At 32.6% G+C, this 21,372-nt stretch overlaps 1 protein-coding gene across 17 annotated transcripts in view; it reads right to left on the bottom strand.

The window, feature by feature from the left end:
- The window catches only part of bt (projectin protein bent), a 156,533-nt gene that overhangs the window by 91,872 nt on the left and 43,289 nt on the right, over positions 1–21,372 (bottom strand). For 5 of the 17 annotated variants that reach the window (XM_089710305.1, XM_089710304.1, XM_089710307.1 and 2 more), the window contains 30 exons: positions 21,168–21,260; positions 20,928–21,005; positions 20,721–20,840; positions 20,526–20,618; positions 20,307–20,438; positions 20,136–20,225; positions 19,952–20,050; positions 19,176–19,268; positions 18,821–18,898; positions 18,631–18,738; positions 18,452–18,541; positions 17,861–17,974; positions 17,704–17,772; positions 17,379–17,498; positions 16,909–17,016; positions 16,213–16,254; positions 15,947–16,006; positions 15,574–15,666; positions 15,047–15,097; positions 12,108–12,284; positions 11,815–12,021; positions 11,186–11,230; positions 5,966–6,110; positions 4,899–5,135; positions 4,649–4,785; positions 2,523–2,600; positions 1,379–1,504; positions 870–1,299; positions 571–676; positions 158–318 (listed from right to left, as the gene is read on the bottom strand). In XM_089710305.1, coding sequence (XP_089566431.1) covers positions 158–318; positions 571–676; positions 870–1,299; positions 1,379–1,504; positions 2,523–2,600; positions 4,649–4,785; positions 4,899–5,135; positions 5,966–6,110; positions 11,186–11,230; positions 11,815–12,021; positions 12,108–12,284; positions 15,047–15,097; positions 15,574–15,666; positions 15,947–16,006; positions 16,213–16,254; positions 16,909–17,016; positions 17,379–17,498; positions 17,704–17,772; positions 17,861–17,974; positions 18,452–18,541; positions 18,631–18,738; positions 18,821–18,898; positions 19,176–19,268; positions 19,952–20,050; positions 20,136–20,225; positions 20,307–20,438; positions 20,526–20,618; positions 20,721–20,840; positions 20,928–21,005; positions 21,168–21,260 — 3,580 coding nt within the window. Of the gene's footprint in view, positions 1–157; positions 319–570; positions 677–869; positions 1,300–1,378; positions 1,505–2,522; positions 2,601–4,648; positions 4,786–4,898; positions 5,136–5,965; positions 6,111–9,706; positions 9,740–10,521; positions 10,564–11,185; positions 11,231–11,814; positions 12,022–12,107; positions 12,285–15,046; positions 15,098–15,573; positions 15,667–15,946; positions 16,007–16,212; positions 16,255–16,908; positions 17,017–17,378; positions 17,499–17,703; positions 17,773–17,860; positions 17,975–18,286; positions 18,356–18,451; positions 18,542–18,630; positions 18,739–18,820; positions 18,899–19,175; positions 19,269–19,951; positions 20,051–20,135; positions 20,226–20,306; positions 20,439–20,525; positions 20,619–20,720; positions 20,841–20,927; positions 21,006–21,167; positions 21,261–21,372 lie in introns of all 17 variants that reach the window. The other 12 variants (XM_089710310.1, XM_089710313.1, XM_089710320.1 and 9 more) reach the window with 10 other exon arrangements.

The raw sequence follows: 21,372 nt of genomic DNA, 5'->3' as shown, positions 1-21,372 counted from the left end.
CCATTCCTATACGAAAACAACTGTTGCATACAAAAATTTTCCAGTTAAAATTTCACGCATATTTTACGGCCAGTTCTGAAGTTTTTGTTGCGTTTATATGGCATAGTTACTTTAAACTTTATCTGCTTAACAAATTTGAATAATAAAATGAACTTACAATTGACAATAAGCTCGCAAGTTGTTTCATCTGCGTTACTGCAACACTTGAAGTTGCCAGCATCCGTAACTTTGGCATCCTTGATCACAACCTTGCGTTTGCGACCTTCCTTCACTATGGAAATACGCTTGTCTGCCTTCAGCGGTTGGTCGTTTTTGTACCTGATTGTGGTAAAAAATATTATGTTAACTTCATTCAGTTGCATACAATCCAAAATAGATTTGGTACCATGAGTAGGAATGATGTGGCTTATAATATTAATTATCGGCCATGTAACTAATAAAATTAATCTTTACTGTTTTGCTTCTTTAATAAATTATTATCTAAAAACGTAATCATTTTAATTTTATGTTAAATCTATATCTTCATACAAAATAATACAGGAATTAAAATAGATTAGGAATTATCATTACCATTTCACATCACCAGCGGCATCGTCCAGTTCACAAAGTAAAGTAATTGTGTCCTTTTCAATAGCTTGTTGCGATTTAAGGACCTTTGTGAACTTGTATTCGTATTCTGCAAATAAAGTAAAAACGTTAGAATAGAATGATACGTTATCTTGTTTTCATAAAACATGTACAGGTTCAATATTCTTCTACAGATAACAGATACTACGTACGTTATAGGAACACGTACTTACAAGACTATTTTCAATCACGGACAAATTATGACTTGTTTTATAATAATACATGTGTGGCTCAATACTTACCTACAATCTTAAGATCACACTCTGTTTTATCCGTCTGTTTCTCAATTCTACAGGAGTATTTGCCAGCATCTTCCAATTTTGCTTTCTTGATGATCAACTTGCAAACACCAGACAAGTCCTTCGATATCGAGACATCGTCGTTGTCTTCTAACTTCTCTTCTTCCTTCCACCAGGAAACTATAGCCAGGCTGTTGGAGACAGCGCACTCCAGGACCACTTCGTGTCTCGTGAATCCAGTGAGTTTCTTCTTCAGGTGTTTGGTGAAGTTGTAAGTCGGATCAGGTTCTTCAACTTGTAAGAAAGCTGTGCAAGATACACCGCCAATTTCTATTGTGATTTTGCCGGTATCTTCCACCTTCGGGTTGAAGATGATCAATTTGTACGAATCTTGCTCGTTCGTCATTTTGTATTTCGATCCCGGGAACAGTTCCTACAAAGTATACATATTTTTTAATATAAATAAAGTTCGATTATATAGTTTCATTTTGTGTTTTAGAGGTTTTACTTACATCCTTACGGAAGAACCATTTAGGTTTAGAGTTGGGTTTCGAGAAGATTGCTTCGAATGTCACCTTTTTATCCTTGCCTTCCTTTGCATTTTGATCTACAAGAGGCTTCAAGAAAGACTCTTGTTTCTGAAACACATGGTGAACAATAAAAGTAACCAATTTTTAATAAATATCTGTTGTGCAGATACACAAAGGTGCTCTTCAGACAAAAGCTAGGTGCTGACCACCAATAACCCGTTTCTTGTTTGCTGTAAAAGATCACTCATGAAATGTGTCACAATAAATCCAATGCAAGTAAAGTAAATTGAAACATTGATTTGATGAGATAACCGAGGCGTTAGATTCATTAGCCAACCTTTCATCGTCACTCATCAATTTAAACTCCATGCGACTGTACAGAAATTGGAATTCTTTTAACTTTGAAGAAAGGTGCGTTAGTGGAAAAATCAGAAGACTGATCCACTTGATTTACAGTGTAAACTGTGCCAGCTCAAAAAGTTAAATCATTATAGTGAATTATAGTAAAAAGTTGTGAAATAACTTAGGATTTAATGTTTTTGAGATAGCCACAGATATCCTAAAACATTTAGATGTCACTGTGCAATACCCGGTGCGAAGTGCTGCTATATAAGATGTTGAAGGTGCGAAAGAACTGCTTGTTGAGAAAATAAACAGAAGAGGGTTGAAACAGTTGTGCTAACTTTACATCGAACTAGGTGATAGGTACATAGTTGTCGCGTTGGACCGCCCGGAAATATTAGATTTGCACTGATACTTAAAATGCGTACAAAGCAAAGGCATTACCGTTAAAATCTTGGAAGGATATCATATAAAAGATGAGCAAAATTGTTTTATATTAAGTGCTAATTAAAAGGTTAATGTAATTGTATCGACTAATATTAACTCAAGTCCAAGAAGATGACGCGTACACTGGCCTCAAACTATCATTCATTCTATTTCCAATATAATTAATTGGTATTCAGAGGTAAATTATTAGATATCAGTGCAAGACGTTAATTTATAATCTTGCCGGGCATGTCCAATTTGAGATATAAAAGTGATACATATTTCTGTGCGATTTTGCATTAAGTGGTACAATTCAGGATGCATGTGTCATCTAACGACGGTAAACGCGGTGTCAAACCTCGTTTCTTTTGTGCGATTGCAGCACCGGCCAGTCCGGGATCAGTTCCGCTAGGGACTGTCTTCTAAGAGAGGATCTCTACAACATATTCACAAAACCTTACTGAACCTACGCTCAAAGTTCTCAAGCTCGATTGTATGAGTTATTAAATTGCTTTAGCAATCCTCTACGCAATCGTGTGTATTATGTGAGTATGCTCGCTAACCGTAATGTAGTAATAATTAAAAAAAAAATAGTGCTAGTTTGAATTTAATATAGAGAAATTTGAAATTATAAAATTCCAAAATCGGCATACACCGAATGCACCAGATAACATTATTATTAATGATACAATACAAATGAAACAGATATAATTTTTGAGAATGACGTGACAAAAGCTCCTCAAACTGACGTCACAGAAACCTGCAAGAGATTGTCGAAAGTAAAACGAAGAAGTGAGAATGATTATCACATTCATTCCACTCAATCCTGGAAACGTTAAAGATAAAAGTGAAGTGGTGATAGAAAAACCTTGTGCGAGTTATTTAAAAATCATGTTTATAAATTTTGTTTAAATCTTTCTGAATGTACTGGTATCAAATTTGGATTCAAATAATATATAAGTAACAGGAGTGGCAAGAAAAATCCTCTAATAAAATGGATATGGATATACTTAGATTGAAGTTGATACCAATAGGTTCAGAAGACATGTTTAGTTATTTCTGTTTAATTCAGTGTTTTATCATTCCATTATTTATAAAAGAAAATCTGCTCTATTAAACCTTTAAAGTGGTAAATCTTATACTGGGTATTATAATCTGAACAGATTTAGACTATCTTATAAAGAAGATATTGTCTCGTTTATTCTAGTCAGATTTAACAGAACAGAAATTCTTATATTTTTAGCTTTCCTTTTAAACTTCCTTTTTATCGAACCTTTGTTTTGACAGCCTCCATCAAAGCAGGCCAATCGGGTATTATTTCAGGTAGAGACATACGTCTCCGAATTTGATATATACCCTAGAATTCATATGAAATGTTATTGATATATGCCATGTAGACTACCTATTCACAAACAGGGTGCGCTTGATGGTGTAAGCTACATTAATAAAAGCCATGTTTCAGTCTTACCACAACAATAAGTCGAATGTTCAGTATCGACTTTGAAAGAGATTTTCGGCTGACCTAGTCAAGTGTGCTAACTATCATACTAACTTGAAACAAGTGGGATATCTTTCGTAGTAGCCAACCAGCCATCATAATGTTTCGAAGATAATGCATTCAACACAATCACAAAGATTAGGACATAAACAATAAGACGCCACTGTGACAAGATTTGTCAAACACTCGGAAGAATTTTTCAGCAAGGAGTATTCAATATTAAGCTATAGATAGTGTGCCCAAACAAGAATCTGCACTTGGTATTTCGTTACCATTTGTGAAAATTCTTAGAATAATACAAGGTGATGTGAATGATGTAGTATTTGGTAAAACTGATGACCTTAAACCAGGACCAGTTTGAGGAGTTTCTGCGTGCAGCCGGGAATCTAAGCATCTCGCGACCTTCTGATATGACCACTATATTCCCTTCATCTTCAAAATATCCAGTTTCTAATCCCTAGGGACCAAATACAATGATGCATGCGGTGTTCATTGATAGTATAATCATTTAAAATATACTGAATGACATAAAATGTGTAATCTTTTGATTGAAATAAAAGATTTACAAGTTACGGTAGTATTGTAAAGTCTGTTGCACTCTTCTTGTGTAATCTCTGCTAAATTTCTCGATGTTGTACTTAACTCATGTTATGTTGGCGAAAAACGAGGACCTATTGGCATATTTCAAAGGTGTTTTGTGTATTTCATCGATAGAGCCTGATGGAGCTGTCCTTTTATGTTGATATATTTATAATAGTATGCCGTTGGAATATTTTTAATCAAATGTGAATTACAAATTTTGTTGCGTTACAACGTTTGCGATATGATACCTTCGTTAAATTATATAAAAACATTTCAACGTCATCTATAGTTTATTTTATTTAAGAAGATTTAATTTCAATTTAAATGGCATTCATATCACCATCTTCAGTATTCAATAACATACATTTATTTAAATTAGTGTTTAACAGATAAATTAACCTTACCTTTTCAACCTTCTTTAATGCGGGCAGAGGTTTCTCGACTTCCTTCAAGTCACCCCAGTTGGGGTCCTCTTTTGGCTCTCCCCATTTTTTGTACTTTCGCTTCTTTAACATGGCACGGAAGTCCATACCACTGGCATCTATTATTAGAATGTAATAATAAGAACTTATTTTTATTTCATATTATTTGATGAATCATTTATGGAATGAATTTTGTCAAACATTATTTCTTTTATCAAATCCTCTTACTTACCGGATACATAAAGCTGTGTTTCCGCCGAGTCCTCGCCATGGATGTTGCTGATGACGACTTTGTACATTCCCTCATCATTGGGCTTGACTTTTCGCATGCACAGCGTGATGAGACCAGTCTCGCCATCAGTGATGAACTTGAAGCGACCACCTTCAATGATTTCTGTGACTCCCTTGTAGAATTTGAACGTCGGCGCTGGGTTACCTTCCACTTGAACCGTGATGTATCCAGTTTGATCTGGTACGAAATTATTAGGGATAAGAATAACAAGTTTGACTTTAATGTCGTGTTCTTTAGTACGATTTACTATTACATTTATTTCCCTTTGATTACGATAAACATTAAACTTTGTGCTATTAGTTACTATAGTTCCTTCACTTATTTGATATTGATTCAAAGTGAATTTAAACCAGCGTTACATAAATTCAGCTGGACACAGAATAAGGAACTTTTAATTGTACAAGTTTATCATTCACGGTTGTTTATTTCAGTTATTATTCTGTTATCGACTTGGAATTTGGCACAGCTGTGTTACCGCTTACGCTTACCTGTATATAAATTAGATGAGTCTATAAATAATTAACTTGTGAACGTTGATATTTATTGCAATACATTTGTATCTACTTAACTAGTAGTTGAACGTTTGATAGAGTAGAAGAAATTTATACTGAACATTTATCTCCATCGTAAACATTTATGTTTCATGGCGGGAGGGATTACGAATGCGTAATCCCTCCCTGAATGAGCTGAATCTTATACATTTGTAATGACAAATGTATAAGATTCAGCTCGAAGTATATTGAAATTAAATATAACATTAAAAGAGGCGACAATTAAATCACATAATTATTTTAAAATAAATCGCAGAATACAAAATATTAAAAATTATAAATCTTTCTCTAGATTACAGCTGAAGTGGATTGTGTTTTTGCATTATTAAAAAAACTGTTATTATATCACATTTCAAATTCTATTCTTTATTATAATAGTTTATGTCTATGTTTTATTATAATAGTATCAATTTATATTGCTATTTTATCGGAAGTACCTAAATATTATAGTCATACCTTCAACGGCAGTGTAGTTCTCTTGTACGTCAACAATGGACGGTGGTCCATCATCACCATGTGGTTTCAATGGTACGGAAGGCTTGTTGATCAAGTCCTCCAAATCCTGGATTGATGGTCTTCTCGCATCGCCAGATTTCCTTCGCTATATCATCATTTAGAAATGAGTTTGTGAGCACGCAAACAAGTTCTAAGTTAATCACATGAAATCGACATAAATATCACATTAATTGATTTTAGATGAATTATATAATTATTAAATGCAAAATTATAAACTAAAAATATCACAGCAATGATTCAATAGAAAGATATGCAATCATTTTTAAATATAAACATCTATAAAAATATAATTGGAATACACATCTATAAAAAGTTGGATTGTTGACAACGAGATCGATGTGTCGATCAATAGTTAATAATAAGTCATCGAAGTATATAAACAATTCAACAGGGAATAAATATAGATTGTAAAAAACATCGAGCAAACACAAAATGCATTTGTTGTGTTATACACTGCTGCTTTGGATCATAATAGTTAGCCAAATGACTCCTGGAGATCTGATCTTCTTGACAAATGTACCACAAGTGTTGATGTGGCAATCATAAATTGTTTGATCGCGTCATATTTTGTTTTATTTTAAATCGAATACAAATCTCAGGTGCAAGAAATGTTAAATTACGAGAACATCATGTTTGTTGCTCATTGCTGGGCATTGCACCAAAAATTATTATAGGAATTATTAGTGACGTCAACAGGAATCAATTAATTAAAAAATTATGTAGAAAAAGATTTGGTTCTGTCTAATTTCAAGATAAAAAGTTACTTAAGTAACTTTTTTTTTTCAATTAAAAATATTTTCAACATGAACTTAAAATAAATATACTTAGAGCAATACTTATTTAATATCTTTGAGAAAAAAATGTTAATTTGTAAATACGTAAAACTAAAAACAAAATAGAATTTTTAAAATAATTGTCCACTAATAGAAAAATACCCTGTATTTTTTGGAATGCAATATACTAATGTAAAATAATGATTTATAAATATTTATAGACATACATCGATGACTTATTAAAATTTATTGAATTTATTTTGAGCAGTGTAATCTTGTAAAAGACATATAAATAAAAAACTTAATTCTAAGTACTTACCACATCAAGTTGAAAGTCAATAGCAGTTACCGATAATCTACTAGTACTTATACTCGTACCAGTGGAAGAGGTAACAGTTTTAGTGCCAGTAGATGTGCTACTTATAGTTTTAGTAGAGGTACTAGATATAGATTTAGTAGATTTTTTTATAACTGCTGCCATTGTGCATAGACATAACAATTAAAATACCACAAAACAACTTAAACACGAACAGTATATCCACATGAACCACAGTCACTTTGCCATTTCAACGATTTTATTATTTTATTTGACTTGATAACAAACCGCTTCGTTTTTCGATACGTTGTGCGTAAACTCACACATTTTTAGATACTTAAATGCTTTAAAATACTAAGTGTATACCCTATCTTTAAAAAAAATAACAAAAATAAAAGATTCGTTATGGGCAGTTCGATTAATGTCGTTCCATCTAAAAATTGGCGCGAATGTCAAAAGACTGAAGGGGTCGCGCGGGCAGAGTCGCCTCGAAATTGGGAGGGTGGGGCGCGGGGAGTGCGGGTGTCTATTTGTGCACAGCACAAATCAGCAGACCAATTCAATTAATTATCAGATTAAGGTGAGGTATCCATGTGTGTACTTGGACGATGTTTTATTTCGCGTGTTGATGTCGTCAGTCGATCGATATCCGATGCCTGCTTTGCTTTTTAACGTATCTACCACAATTTGCTTTGAATTTCATGAGTCGTGTGTAAATAGTTTCAGATTGAATAGGCCAAAAGCTGAACTTTGCATTGTCTAAATCCAGCTCAATGTCTCGGCCGATAAAAGCTGCGGACGACATTGTCAGTCAATCTTTCATACTCATCCAATTGTGTCAATGTTTTCTATGACGTATCATAGGCATAGCTAAGCGAAAGTTCTGCATTTTTGCTCTATACAAGTATATAATGCATTTCGTATACACATCTTCTGTACTGTTTTAGATACGTTTATAAATTATTTTATTGTCGCTATTTTTTACTTAAAAGTTTCCAATAGTTATCCGTACATACAATCGACATTCTAATTTCTAACCTCTGGATATAAAATAAGTAAATAACTTTGTTCTGCTTTTACCAAGTAACTTGAGATCATAATTTCCTATCTCAATAGAATAATTGATCGAAATTAAATGGCTATAAATAATTCATGTTCGTGAGACGCATAGTGAAGATTGGAATTCTTTCTTCCCAGATGAAACCTGTCAGTATAGCAACTGATGCCTAGGCGCCGAAATCTGAATGCTGAATCAACATCAATGCCAAAAGTTCTTCAGATACCAGTATTGTTGCAGCTCACACCGCAGGCGGCCGGCCCACGCGCATCTCATAAGGTATGTCTATCCATACTTATATATCTGTCAATCAGATTTATATTTGTTCTTGTCTATTTTGGTATCTGTCCTTGTTTTTAAATATAGCCTTGTCTAGAAACGTACACGGTACTTATTGCTCTTTTAAATCTATTAACGTAAGCTGATTTCTATTTCGGAATTCGATTTTAATCTATTATTATCGATTTTTCTAATTGGAAACAGAATGTTGATATAGATAACTTGATCGTTGACTATATTAAGATTTAGTAAGATTACTGACAAACGTTACTACATCTGAATTTGTTTTGTCGTATCAATCGCGAACTACACCTGCTTTTATAACAAATACTTTTTATTAGTCAGATCAATAATGCAATATGGCAGCTGATTTTGTAAGACATATATCGTCTTTACAATACACGATAGAAGCAATAATTCATGGGCATTGGCAAGTTTTCGGCTATTAAAGCGTGTGTTTGAAGTTCGTGTCGCGAATGTTTCTTGGCGACTATGCAGAACATCATAGACTGTGATTTCATCGCGTTCAGCATTTTTAGTTAAAACTTACTCGATTTTAGCTGTTATACACGGCATTTTTTGGAATCGTTAAAATGAATCAGATCATTTCTTATTTCAATCTTCTCCTCAGTTGTAATAAGACATTTAATTTATTTCTTCAAGGCTTTTGAAATTTAAGTGCTAAGTGTTTTGTGGTATTCTTCAAGAATAGGCGAAGCAAATATATTAGTTAACAATAATCAAATTGAACATCAATAAAGAAAGCAGAGTAATAAAGGCCAATAATTTAAAATATATAATTAATAGATAACATTCTGAAGCGAGAAGCATTAATTCTTAAATATTTAGGTTAGCGTGGGCTTCGGGTGTCATTTCTTTAACAATAAATTCACGAGTGTTTATTTGCAACACCTGCATCGCAAATTTTTTGTTACATCAATGCTGTAGCGTTTCTCATGCGATTTATATACGAAATTAGTGTTACGACGTGTTTATGATGTTGGTAAAACTGTTAGAACGACAAGGTGTTAATTGCACTATTAATATTCAATCTACTCTAGTGTGTATTATCTACTTTTCCGATTTCGACTCAAACCAATAATAAAACGGTTTCGGTATTCGCCTTATTACTGGTTTCTTTGGTTCAAATTACACGAAATACATATAATAATTAATCACTTGGCAAAACTATGTTAGCCACGATTCTATTCTTTCTATGACATATATCTAAACATATATTTTCACTCAATCTATACCTCTTCCGCGATTTCGCCCGGCCTGCCGCGTTTCTTTTTTGGAAAAAAATAATTATTTCAGTTAGACATTCAGTTAATATTGTGCATAGATGTACATGAGTGTGCTGTCAATCTCTATTTTCATTGTGATGCCTTAACGTCCTGATGATGTGTCAGCGTTATGTGTTCGTGCAACTTGTTTTCCACATTGTGTGAGTAAATTGTAGTTTCGTGAGTTAGGTTATAGGTTTACAGGTGCAGTTCTTTTTGCGTTTAGGGGTTTAAAGGTTTTAGAATATTATTAGAAAATATAAGAGCGTTAGATATCATTAATTAAATATCTACAGCCATTCTACTTCTAAGAAGCTAATCCCATAAGAGAACATAGAGGTACTAATTATTCACATTCTCGTTATAATTCAAATGTGATGCTAGTTCTCCTATGGCAGAAATTATCACTACATCGCTTGAAAAATGATTTACATCATTTTTCGCAGACGGCTAAGCGGCTTCTATAGGACTATATGTCTAAAGTAGGACAGACATCTAAGGGAACTATGAGATTCTACGGTATGGACACAAAATATAGAATGTGGAGTTCATCTATCCACTATAGATTATGTTAAAGGACTGTGTAAGTTGTGACTTGTGAACTGTGTTTTGTGAATAAAATTCTGTTTCAGTGCCACAGTGTTCACAAAAATTCAATGTGCAAAAAACAGTTGTTGAAAAATTAAAATGTCCATAGTAAAAACAGAGAGAAAATAAAACTTGACAAAATGCTTTGCAAAGCGAGCAGCGTCCACCTAAACCAGACCAGACCCAAGCGATCTCACCTTTCTCTCGTCTAAAACTTCGCCTGGACGTAATTTCGTGACCTGTTGTTAAAAAATACTGATAATAATCCTGCCAATCAAATTTGCCTATCTAACCTCTGTCGCCGAACCTGAGTGACGGTCCCTACGAGCCCTATCGACGTTATTATGTGCAGAGACTTCACTAGCGGTGCGAAAGTTATAGTTTATTATTTTGCCATCATCGATTTGTTAATTTTGTGGTTAGTTTTCCTTTCGGTGATGAATATTCAAACAATTTGCTCCAGTTAAATCTCATATATCCGCCGATGCACGACCCACCCGTCGCCGTTATTGTGTGCGTACGTGCTTACAAGCTGTGCAGTTTATTTGTGTGCTCCGAATCGCAAAAGTGTGCATTTAGTTTTGTGCCTGTACGAAAAAAAGATTCAGCGAAGAATTTGCTGAATGATTATATGATGTTCTTAATAATCATAATAAGAAAATAGAGACTATAAACCTTGACTATGCAGGGCAAGTTGTAGAAGTGATTATATCATATAATTATTCAGGAAATGTATTCGTAATAAAATATTGCGAACCGCGATGCAAATGCATTCCTGCATTCTTAAGAGATAGTTAAGATTTCGTCACGGCAATAGTATAACGAATAGCATTCACGAAGTTTTTGCAGCTTTGCTATTACCTTCTTCTCTTCGATCACTTCACCGGGTCTTAGTTTTCTATTCTCCTGTGAATTACGTTTTTTACGAACTTAAATTCAATTCAATCTACCTTTTCAGTGCCTATGTGAATAATCTAAGAAGCAAGGAATTGAGGACTTTAAGCTAAAATCAAATAAATCAACTAACCTCAACCGTTACTAAAGCTAGGTTCCACGTGGAATCATTGTGTAGGTAAATTATTATTAGTGTAATATTTAATAGTGTATTGGACGCACTATTGTTATGGGTTCGGCTTGACAGAATAGGGTGTCTACGGGGCTCAAAATATTTGGTAAAATCACAAAAAATCATCAGAGGAACAAAGTGAATTAGAAAAGATACATTTGCACCACATGAGTAGCGTCGGTATATGCCAACATTCCTAAGACAATAGAAAGGTGAAATGCATCATTTACATCACTTGGTTCGTAAGTTTTATAGTATCAGGTAATTCTTCTAAACTACTCTAGACAGCACAATGAAATCTTATCTACAGGAATTCATATTACCTCCATTGTGTTTGTTGACATAAAAATGAGCTATGTATTGTAATTGAAATAAAAGTTGTATCATCAATTTTATCATGTTGGTAATCAAAATGTATACATACCTCGTCGCTGATAATGAGAGAAGGGCGTCTACCCATCTCCTCCGGTGGAGGGATGAGAGAACCCCGTCTAGCGGGAGGGGCAGGTGACAAGGAAGGTTTCCTTGGCGTTTCTGGTTTTGGAGATTTTTCCTTAATGACTTCAATTTTGGGTGCGGCTGGAGTTTCCTCGGGTGCTTTGATTTCAGGCACTTTCGGTTTTTCAGCCGGCTAAATTAAAACATTAACGTCAATATAAACTTATTTTAAGTATACACCTATAATGTTATATTTAGCGTGATGTTAACTGTCTTTACCGGTTCTTTTTCAGGCTTTTCCCTTGTTGTTGGTGTGGGTGAAATCTTTTCATATTTCTCAAGATCAGGGCGATCATAATCCGCGATTTCGGGTAAATCTTCAGCCTTCTTCTTAACTGAAGTTACCTTTGCCTTTTTCACTTCTTCTTCAACTTTTTCTTCTTTGGCTGCCACTTTCTGTAAATTTATAAAATATCCCGTTTAAAAAAGGTTTATTCTTATATTTTCTCACATCCCATATGTTGTCTTCGATGTTATCTCCGGACTGGTCCTTTGCTTCACCTATTATTAAAAAAAGTTCCTTCTTTTTACTCACCATTAATTTTAAAATATGTTACATATTATTGACATTATTAACCAATTTACACAAGCAAAAGCGAGAAAAGTAAGTCTACAGTTAAATAAAATTCGAATTAAAAAAACGGATCTACTTATACATGCGAAACAAGACACAAATCTAAAAGATCTTCTACAATAGTGTTCTACGAGAGGTGTTGTGTTTATTTCTACTACTAATTTGTGATATGCCAATTGTGCTGGTGCTTTAATAAAATTCGTGTATTAAGTGCACTGTGCTGATAAATTTTGTACTCGTTCAATTTCTACCTCATCAGTCTTTTGAGGAGTTCCGCTTATAGCTACTTGTGGTATTGCTAACGATGGTTTGCTCTCTTCCTTGTTGTTTACATCAGCCTAAAGAAAACAATTGATTTTAATGGCGACCATACGAGGTGAATATAGTTGTGTCAGGTGAATAAGGTGATACTTGTACATATATGAGACTTGTACATATTGATACGAATTATATTTCATGTTTAATATGAAGAATATATTATATGCTGTTTCTCATCACCTTATTCTTTATTTAATATGTGCATATTGTGCGTCGTAGGACAATTAATGTGCTTTGTGCATGTCTGTTGGTGCAATAGTGTATGTAAATGTGCTCGTGTATTTCGATATGTGCAGTGCTTGAGTAAAAGATGTGCAAGTTGGAGTTATAAATTTAGGAGACCTGTCTATGTTGCAGTATATTTGGTGTTATAATATTGGTTCGCTTGTGCTATAAAAAACATAGTAGTGTGCATATAATTTGTTGCAAGTGTTTCTTTATTTATTTAAGTAGTGTACAAATAAAATAAAAATAATAAAAATAAAGTATATAGTGTACAAATATTGTACCTGAGGAGAACGAGACCTTCTCCAAGGTACAGGATCTATTTCAAGTAATGTTGGTGTGTAATTATCTTCCAATTCTGGTGTTTGTTCTGCCTGATAATTTCAATATTTAATTGTAGTTCAAGAAATTTAATAATACCAAATAATTATTTTATATTTAACGTTTAAATTATACCTGAGGTATTTCTGGAATAACATTCCATGAAAATGGCACCTCATTCGGTTTTGATTCTGGATCCGGTGTGACCAGGATTGGAACCTAATATTTCCACAAAATTTAAAAAACATCAAGCATGTAATAAAGAAAGAATATGAAAGGTTTTTGTGTGATTTACCTCTTTCGGTTTTCTCCAAGGGTAAAGTGTATTTTGTGCAGTTGTATCAGTGTTTGTGTCTGTTTGTTTAACGTCTTCAGATACCTAATAAACATAACATTTATTAAATTTAACTATCGATGTTTTAATTTATAAAAAAGTTATGTTGTGTGTACCTTTAGTTTTTCTGTATCAGGTCGAACTTTCTCTTCGTGTTTTTGTGTCGGTCCCTAAAATCATGTACGTATAAAATTTAAATGTAAAAAAAACATTAATAACGTTTACTCTAGTATTATATTATCTATGTATGTTCAATATTATATTTATTTACCTCAGTTGTTTTACCAGGACGAGGCAGATTCGGAGAAAGTTTCGATTGTTTATCATTGTTATCTTTGTCTTTGTCGACTTTACCTTGGTCTTGAACTTTGGAATTGCTAACCTGTTCTACCTAAAAATTATAGAACAGATTTCTCAATTTATTTTTTATAAAAATTATGAAAAGATCTATTTCATACAATAAGTGTCTTGTATAGTCGTATACGATAAAAATAATATTATATTTGCTTAATATCAAAGTATTATTATCGTGAAAGTAAAGTATACATACGTCTTCATCCTTAACAGGACTTTCCCGACTAGGACGACGCCACGGATATGTGAGTTCTGTAGGTCTGTCTATTGAAACTTTACGCCTAATTTCTACAGTCTCTTTAGTTTCAGTTACATCCTCTGTGTCCTGTTTTTAGTGATTAATGTTTTAAGTATTTTCAGTTATGTATAAGTGTATTATGTATTTTATACATTTTATAATATATTTACCTCAACCTTGCTATGCCTACGTCTGGGCTGTAGATCGTCTTTAGGTGTAGGTTGATCTAAACTCATACTACGCTTTGGATGAGCCTTATCATTTGTGTCCTAATGTAAAACATGTATTTTATGTAATGTATGTAATTTGCATTATGAAAGTGTTATGTTTATGCGAATGTGTGTGTTTACCTGTGCATTTGTGTTCGTAGGTCGCCAAGGATATGTTTTATCATGTTTATCAAACTCCACATTATCTTCCTTTGATTCTTTAGGTGTGTCCTATTTATAAAACATATTTTATTGACAAACATAAAAAAGATTGAATTTGCTTGCTGCAGAAAATATACATAGAGCACACAACATAGAAACGTAAAGATGTGACGATACTCGGCGCTCCATGACACGTCAACGCATTTGAATTGCGATCATTTTTTGGCTTTGAGACAAAGGCTATTTAAAATTTACCTCTGCTTCACAACTCAAAAATATCTGCAACTGCAACGTTTTTCATGTCATGGCCTACGCCTACATCAGTTTTGTCAGTATTATTTACAATAGACATGTAATGTATTGGTGTATTTTGAGAACATCTAAGTACATTAAAGCATGCTCACACAAGCAACAATACCTCACCTTTAATTTAACTTTCTCTAATTCATTAACTTGAGCCTCTTTCACACCAGCCTAGAAACAAGTTATGGGATAGTAAGCATTAGGGGAATCTAAAATACTACAAAACCTTAAACCAGTTCTTGGAGTAAACTGAATTTAAAAGCTTCGTGATTAATGCATCTCAAATATTTTAAATCATTCTAAATCATACGAGCTTGGGAAACGTAACTACTTAATATCAAACGGAACGCTCTAACTACTTATTCTACCTCACACATTTCAAAACCAAAACTTGCCTTTAAATCTATTAATATCAAATCTTTTAATGCTTTGGTTAAACTAACTACCAACTCATTTGCATTTGTTTTATTATGTTCTTCTTATTTTTTTATGATCTCTGAATATATTTACAAATTTCAATTTGTATAACTACTTTAATAAAATCAAAATTTTGAGTTCTTTTATTTTCCAAGCAATATTATCTTCATGATCAACTTGATTATAAAATCAACTATTTTCTTCCTGTTCCCTTTATTTTTATCACTTACCTTGAGAGATCCCTTTCTGAAACTCGACACTTGTTGTTGTTCAGATATCGAGGATATTGAAGATTTTCTGCTCTCGGCTGATTCTTTTGTAAGCTGTGTAATAATAATATAATTTATCAATATTCCTTTATAAAGAAAATTGTTAAACGTTTCTTTTAAATAAATTGTTAAATTGACATATTTAGTCAAATGTTTTTTTTTCATGTTCAAAAGATGTATTATCAAATGGCTTTATTAATAATATTTAAGGTGCCGAGTAGATAAACTGGGTACAATAATGCAGTCGATAGTTAAGTTATCTAAAATCATATAATTGTGTATTTCATACTTAACTTATTAGTTCTAAAAACAGAAATATTGCGTATACCATTACCTTAACTTGTTTATTTTCAATAATTGAGCTTCTTCTGCTCTCAGTCTTTGTTTCGTGTACCTAAATAAAACAATTATTAATTATTAGAGCAGTTTTTAATAATTTTAAATCTAATTACTTTCATTTGTTTTAAAATTATTTTGTCAACTGTATCTACAGTATAGTACATTATATTATATACCGCTTATCAAATAAAATAAGTTGCTTTAAGTAAGGTAATTAATGGTTATAGGGTCTTTTCATAAAAGAAAGCATTTAAAACTTACTTCATTTTGTACTGACGACACTGAAGTACGTCTGCTTTCAGTCTAAAAAGATAATAATAAAAACACATAGTAATATTTACAATAAAACCTGTTAGTTGGTTTATAACATCGATATAGGGATCTATGTACACAGGACAAAAATGATAAATAAATGAGGCTTATAATAACACAAATACAGTTCAAATAGAATCATGATGTTCATGCTGAAATCTTTCTAAAATTGACATAAATAATTTTAGAAAACAAAACGATCGATAAATATACAATAATGAATAACCCACGATGATTATATTAAAATTTCACAAATATCAAACCCAAACAAAAATGACTGATGATCCCTGATTTTGCCAACGAAAATAATACTTGGGAACGTAAATAATGATGTTTCTTATACAAATCCGGATTGTTAACAATTTGTAATCCAAAATTCATTAGATACATGGTTCAGGAAAGCACATAGATATACCTGGACAGATAAATGCTGCTCTGCGTGAGCAACCTTTGCGACCGCCTTTGAATATACAGAAGAATTACTTGAGAATATAATAATTTTTGCCATATTATTGTAATCAACGTTAATTAAATCTTTATAAAGACGAATGCAGATCCAACTAAATCTTGCAACCAAAAATGGACATTACTTATCTTCTTGTCGTCTACTCGAATTATTTCAATTATTAAGAGATCATCAATTACCTGTGTAACTTCCTTTTCTTTCTTCTCCCGAACTATGGGAGTTGGTGATATCTTTTCATATTTCTCCAGCACTGGTCTCTCGTAATCATCAACGAAGTCCAGTTCGTACTGTAGATAAAAATCAACATGTTAGTAAAAATTAAAGCAAAATTTGGATCCCTTTTTCTTCTTCATAACAGCAGGTATAACAATCAGTCGGGTACATAACATCTTGCACATAGTTTCCTGGAAAAAGCGAGATAAAAGCGACATGCGACCAGCAGTATGTTTTCAAAATATCAGACGCGCTCTGTGGAAGCTTGCGGTTGCAGGAATAGCGTACAAAACGACGATTCAGTGTGTAAAAAGACGAACATTGATTGTGTAAGTTGAAATGTATTTACAAATAGATGTGCATAAAGTAACATTTAAATAAATGTGTAGACACAGAAGGGAGAAGTGTACATGTATTGTATGTAAACGGAGTTTACCCCGTCAGCGTCAGTTTCTTTGGTACTGGATGTAGCCTTTTTAGGTGTGTCTGGTGTTTTCTTGACAGTTTTCTTAAGTTGTGGCACTTGGAATTTACCACCTTGTATTGTGAGTGGTTCCTACGGGAGTAACACAGTTTAATTGGATTCTACAATATTATAGCCTAACTACTTCTATGTTGCATTATTTCTACTTAAGCAGTTTCTATGTTAGTGAGATTGTGGAAAATCATCAAACAGTGGTATTATAACATGCTTCTTCTTCAAATATTTTAATCAACTCAGCTACTAAGTAAACTACGAAGTAAATAATTTGCTTTTCTACCTCAGCATCACTGGCCTTCTTGGCAACGGCTGGTTTTTTGACCTTAAGTTGAGCAGCTTCGCTACCCTCCTGTGTTACGTTTAGAATAGATACAGTTAATAAAATATAATTTCACATTACTTTAAGCTGAGGTGTTTAAAATATTAAATAATACTACCGTGAGCTTTTTCTTAGCTGGTGTCTTTTGAGTAAGTGTGGCATCTTCAGGAGCAGTTGTGCTTGTCTTAGTTTTGGGCTTGGTAAGGCTGACGGAATCTTCTGTCTCCTCTCCCTGATCCCGTCATTAAATATACACATATATTAGATACAGAAGAAAAAATAGACGCATTCCAAAGAGTCTAAGAAAAAGATGTTTGTGAAAAAGTAATAGAACAATAGAATATAGATAACAATAGAATAGTGAGATATAGTTCGAAGTGAATAACATAAACTGTGTATATACAACTTGGCGAACAATTCAGTGAGTCGGTGCTTTACGCATTTTAAAACACTATATTTAGCTTTCGTGAAGTGCTACAAATATCTTGTGCTATTTTTGTGGCATTACATCAACGATATTATTTTTATCTCATTATCTTTGTACCTTGATTAAGAATGAGTATCTTCTTTCAATTGGTAGAACTGACTTTGTTTTATAAGTGTCGGTAACTATCTGTGAATTATTGCAAATGAAAACTCATAATATCTTAATTTATTATATTATGTATCGAGCTGTTTAAGAATAATTATGTAGTATTGTAAAGTGTACCTTTTGTTCTTTATCCTTAGGCCGTTTAATAGTTTTCTCCTCAACAATTTCCGGCTTTTTAACCTTAAGTTTAGCTTCAGCCTCATCCATCTATTATTAAAATTAAGAAATTTTAATTTGATTTTCAATTGACGTTACTTTAAAAATCATGTATGTTTGTAGGCCAAAAATATACAAACCGTAGGCTTAGTTTCAGCGGGAGTTGTGTGTGTAAGTGAAACGTCTTCAGGTTCTGGTTCCGATTTTTTCGGCTTAGATAAACTGACACTCTCGTCAACATCCATTGGCTATAGAAATATATTTGTTACGTTAAAATAATTATATAATTTAAATTAAATTAAACAGGATATTTATTTAAACGGTTACTACCTCAGGCTTATCTTTGTCTTTAACAGAGCGACGCCTTTGGACCGTTGTAGAAGAAACATCTTCAGGTACTTTTTCTTCCTGTAGTATTTTTTATATTTAAAATAGGTACAGGGACAAATTTCAAAGGATAAATGATATAATCCATAGCCATTTACTGAGTTATAATACTATTAAGCATTGCAATTTGAGGAATAGTAATTCACGCTTGTTAAACTATAATACAGTTAAAATTATTTTGGATGTATCTACGAGCATAAAGCATTTGGTTTAGTTTTAATTGTGGATGTAATATCAGTATTTTAGGGCCTAAGCTAAGGGGTGTGTATTGCGTATTATCAAGCGGGTGTTTGTGTACCTTCTTCTTTTTCTCAAGTGGTGTAGGTGTAATTTTTTCATATTTCTCGAGCACTGGTCTCTCATAATCATCGATAAACTCTTCCTCCTGAACCTTCAAATTTAATTGAATGCTTAATTTAACTTGTATATTTGTATTTATATACTTTAAGACAAATCGTGTTTGTATACGCTAACAATATCTTTAATTGAAAATATTTTATATGCGTCTTAATACCGACATACTATAATTATTGTCAGAGTATAGAAATTATGAATAGAAAAATAACCCCGCTTCTTTGCGGTCTTTGCACTTTTGTGTAGTTTTCGTACAATTAGTTGTATTTCAGATAGGACAGTGACTTGAATAAATTGGTTCACGTATTAGATAACCAATACTTACGAACAGAATAAGCTGAAAATGAAAATTTAAAATCAAGAAGCTTTATACAAAGCGAAGCATTATATACAGGCCATGCAATAAAAATAATTAAATAAACTTGTTGTTTAATAAGAACTGCTTTTTAATAGATCTGCTTGCTGGAAAAAAAAAATTAGTGTGAAGCTGTGAACATCCGCCGAACTTAGTAGTCTGTAAATCTGTATAAAATCCTCGTTAGCTGGTCCAAAACTGCATTAAATGCCGTGCGAAAGATGTGTGTGTTATAAGAATAACTTTGATTTCATAGACAAAGTGCAGATTTATTAGCGGGCGTGTCGAACTTCCAAATCTTGTGTGTTATATCAAATGTGTGTATCAAAATGTTATTTGTAATGTTAATTATTGTTGTGTATTACCTCTTTATCTTTAAGTGAAGGGCGTTTCTTTGTAACCGTTTTAACTTTTTTAACTGTTTTAACAGATTCATTGTCATCAGTTTTAGTTGTATCGTCCTCCTAAACAATATCATAATTTTATTATTTCATGTTTTTTATGCATATAAATTTGTCAAGGAAGTTATGTTAAAATTAAAATCTTCACCTTATCTTTTAGTGATTTTTTACGAAGTGTAGGTTTAACTGGTTCGTCTTCAGTGTCTTTTGGTTTTGCTTTCACAGAACCAACGTCATCCTAACAAAGTATAATATAGTATTAATAAAAAAAATGTATTTGTATTTTAATTATTTTAAAGTTGTGGAAAATATTGTGTACCTGAACGTCACTAGGACGACGTTTATCTGTAGACGATTTAGGTTTTTCGTCAGAAACTTTTACTGGTTCTGTACGATCCCTGCCAGAAACTTTTTCTGGTTCTTTACGATCCTTGCCATTTTCAACGGGTCTCTATAAACCGTTATCATGTATCAATAAATCAATTCATACAAATTTTAATAATATTGAACTAAACGAAAGAAATTTAATAAGCTTTACCTCTGTATCAGTACGAGGAACTCTTTCATTTGATTTAGTTTTATCTTTACTAGAGTTGTCTGTTTCTGAATATTCCTCTGTTTCATCCTCATCCTAAGCATCAAAAACGTTTAATTTAAAATAAATTCGGTCTAATTTTTTTAATGAAAATATTTGAATTAAGATTGTAATTATAAAACTGTAAGATGTACAAACCATAGGTTCTGGTTTTGATGGTTGTTTACGTGTCGCAGGTACATCATCGGGTTCAGGTACTGATTTAGTTTTAACACCTCTTTTATCAACGATATCTGTATTTTCGTCAATTTCCATAGGCTGTGTTGTAGAAAAAATATTTTATTTGTTATTGTGTGTGCTCTTTATCATCGAGTGAAACAATTAATATGAATAAAGTTTGCCTACCTCAGGTTTTTCTTTGTCTTGAACAGAAGTACGCCTTCTAGTTGGTGAAGATGACACATCTTCAGGAACTTTATCATCCTATACGTAATTGTAAATATTTATGACAATCATATTATTATAAAAGAACGTCAAATACTATATATAAATTAACTGAATTGAATAAAAGAAACGCCATTTAATTTTGAGTGCAGAATAAAGAGGAATAATCTGTGATGTTAGTGTAAATGTGTTAAAGTGTACCTTCTTCTTTTTCTCAATGGGTGTGGGTGTTATTCTTTCGTATTTCTCGAGAACTGGTCTCTCATAATCATCAATAAACTCCTCCTCCTCAACCTTCAAAATTATTTTACTATTAAATTGTGAAATAAAATAAATGTGTAAATTATAGGAGCCAACGACGCAGGACTTTTTTGACTATTTACACATTATAAAACATATATCAATA

The sequence above is a fragment of the Colias philodice genome, chromosome 24, assembly GCF_061535455.1.
Source record: "Colias philodice isolate Cphi_HAF_F1 chromosome 24, ilColPhil1 Martin Lab GWU primary, whole genome shotgun sequence".
NCBI lineage: Eukaryota > Metazoa > Arthropoda > Insecta > Lepidoptera > Pieridae > Colias > Colias philodice.
Note: the sequence above shows the minus strand (reverse complement) of the source record. Positions and strands in the feature narration are given on the sequence as shown.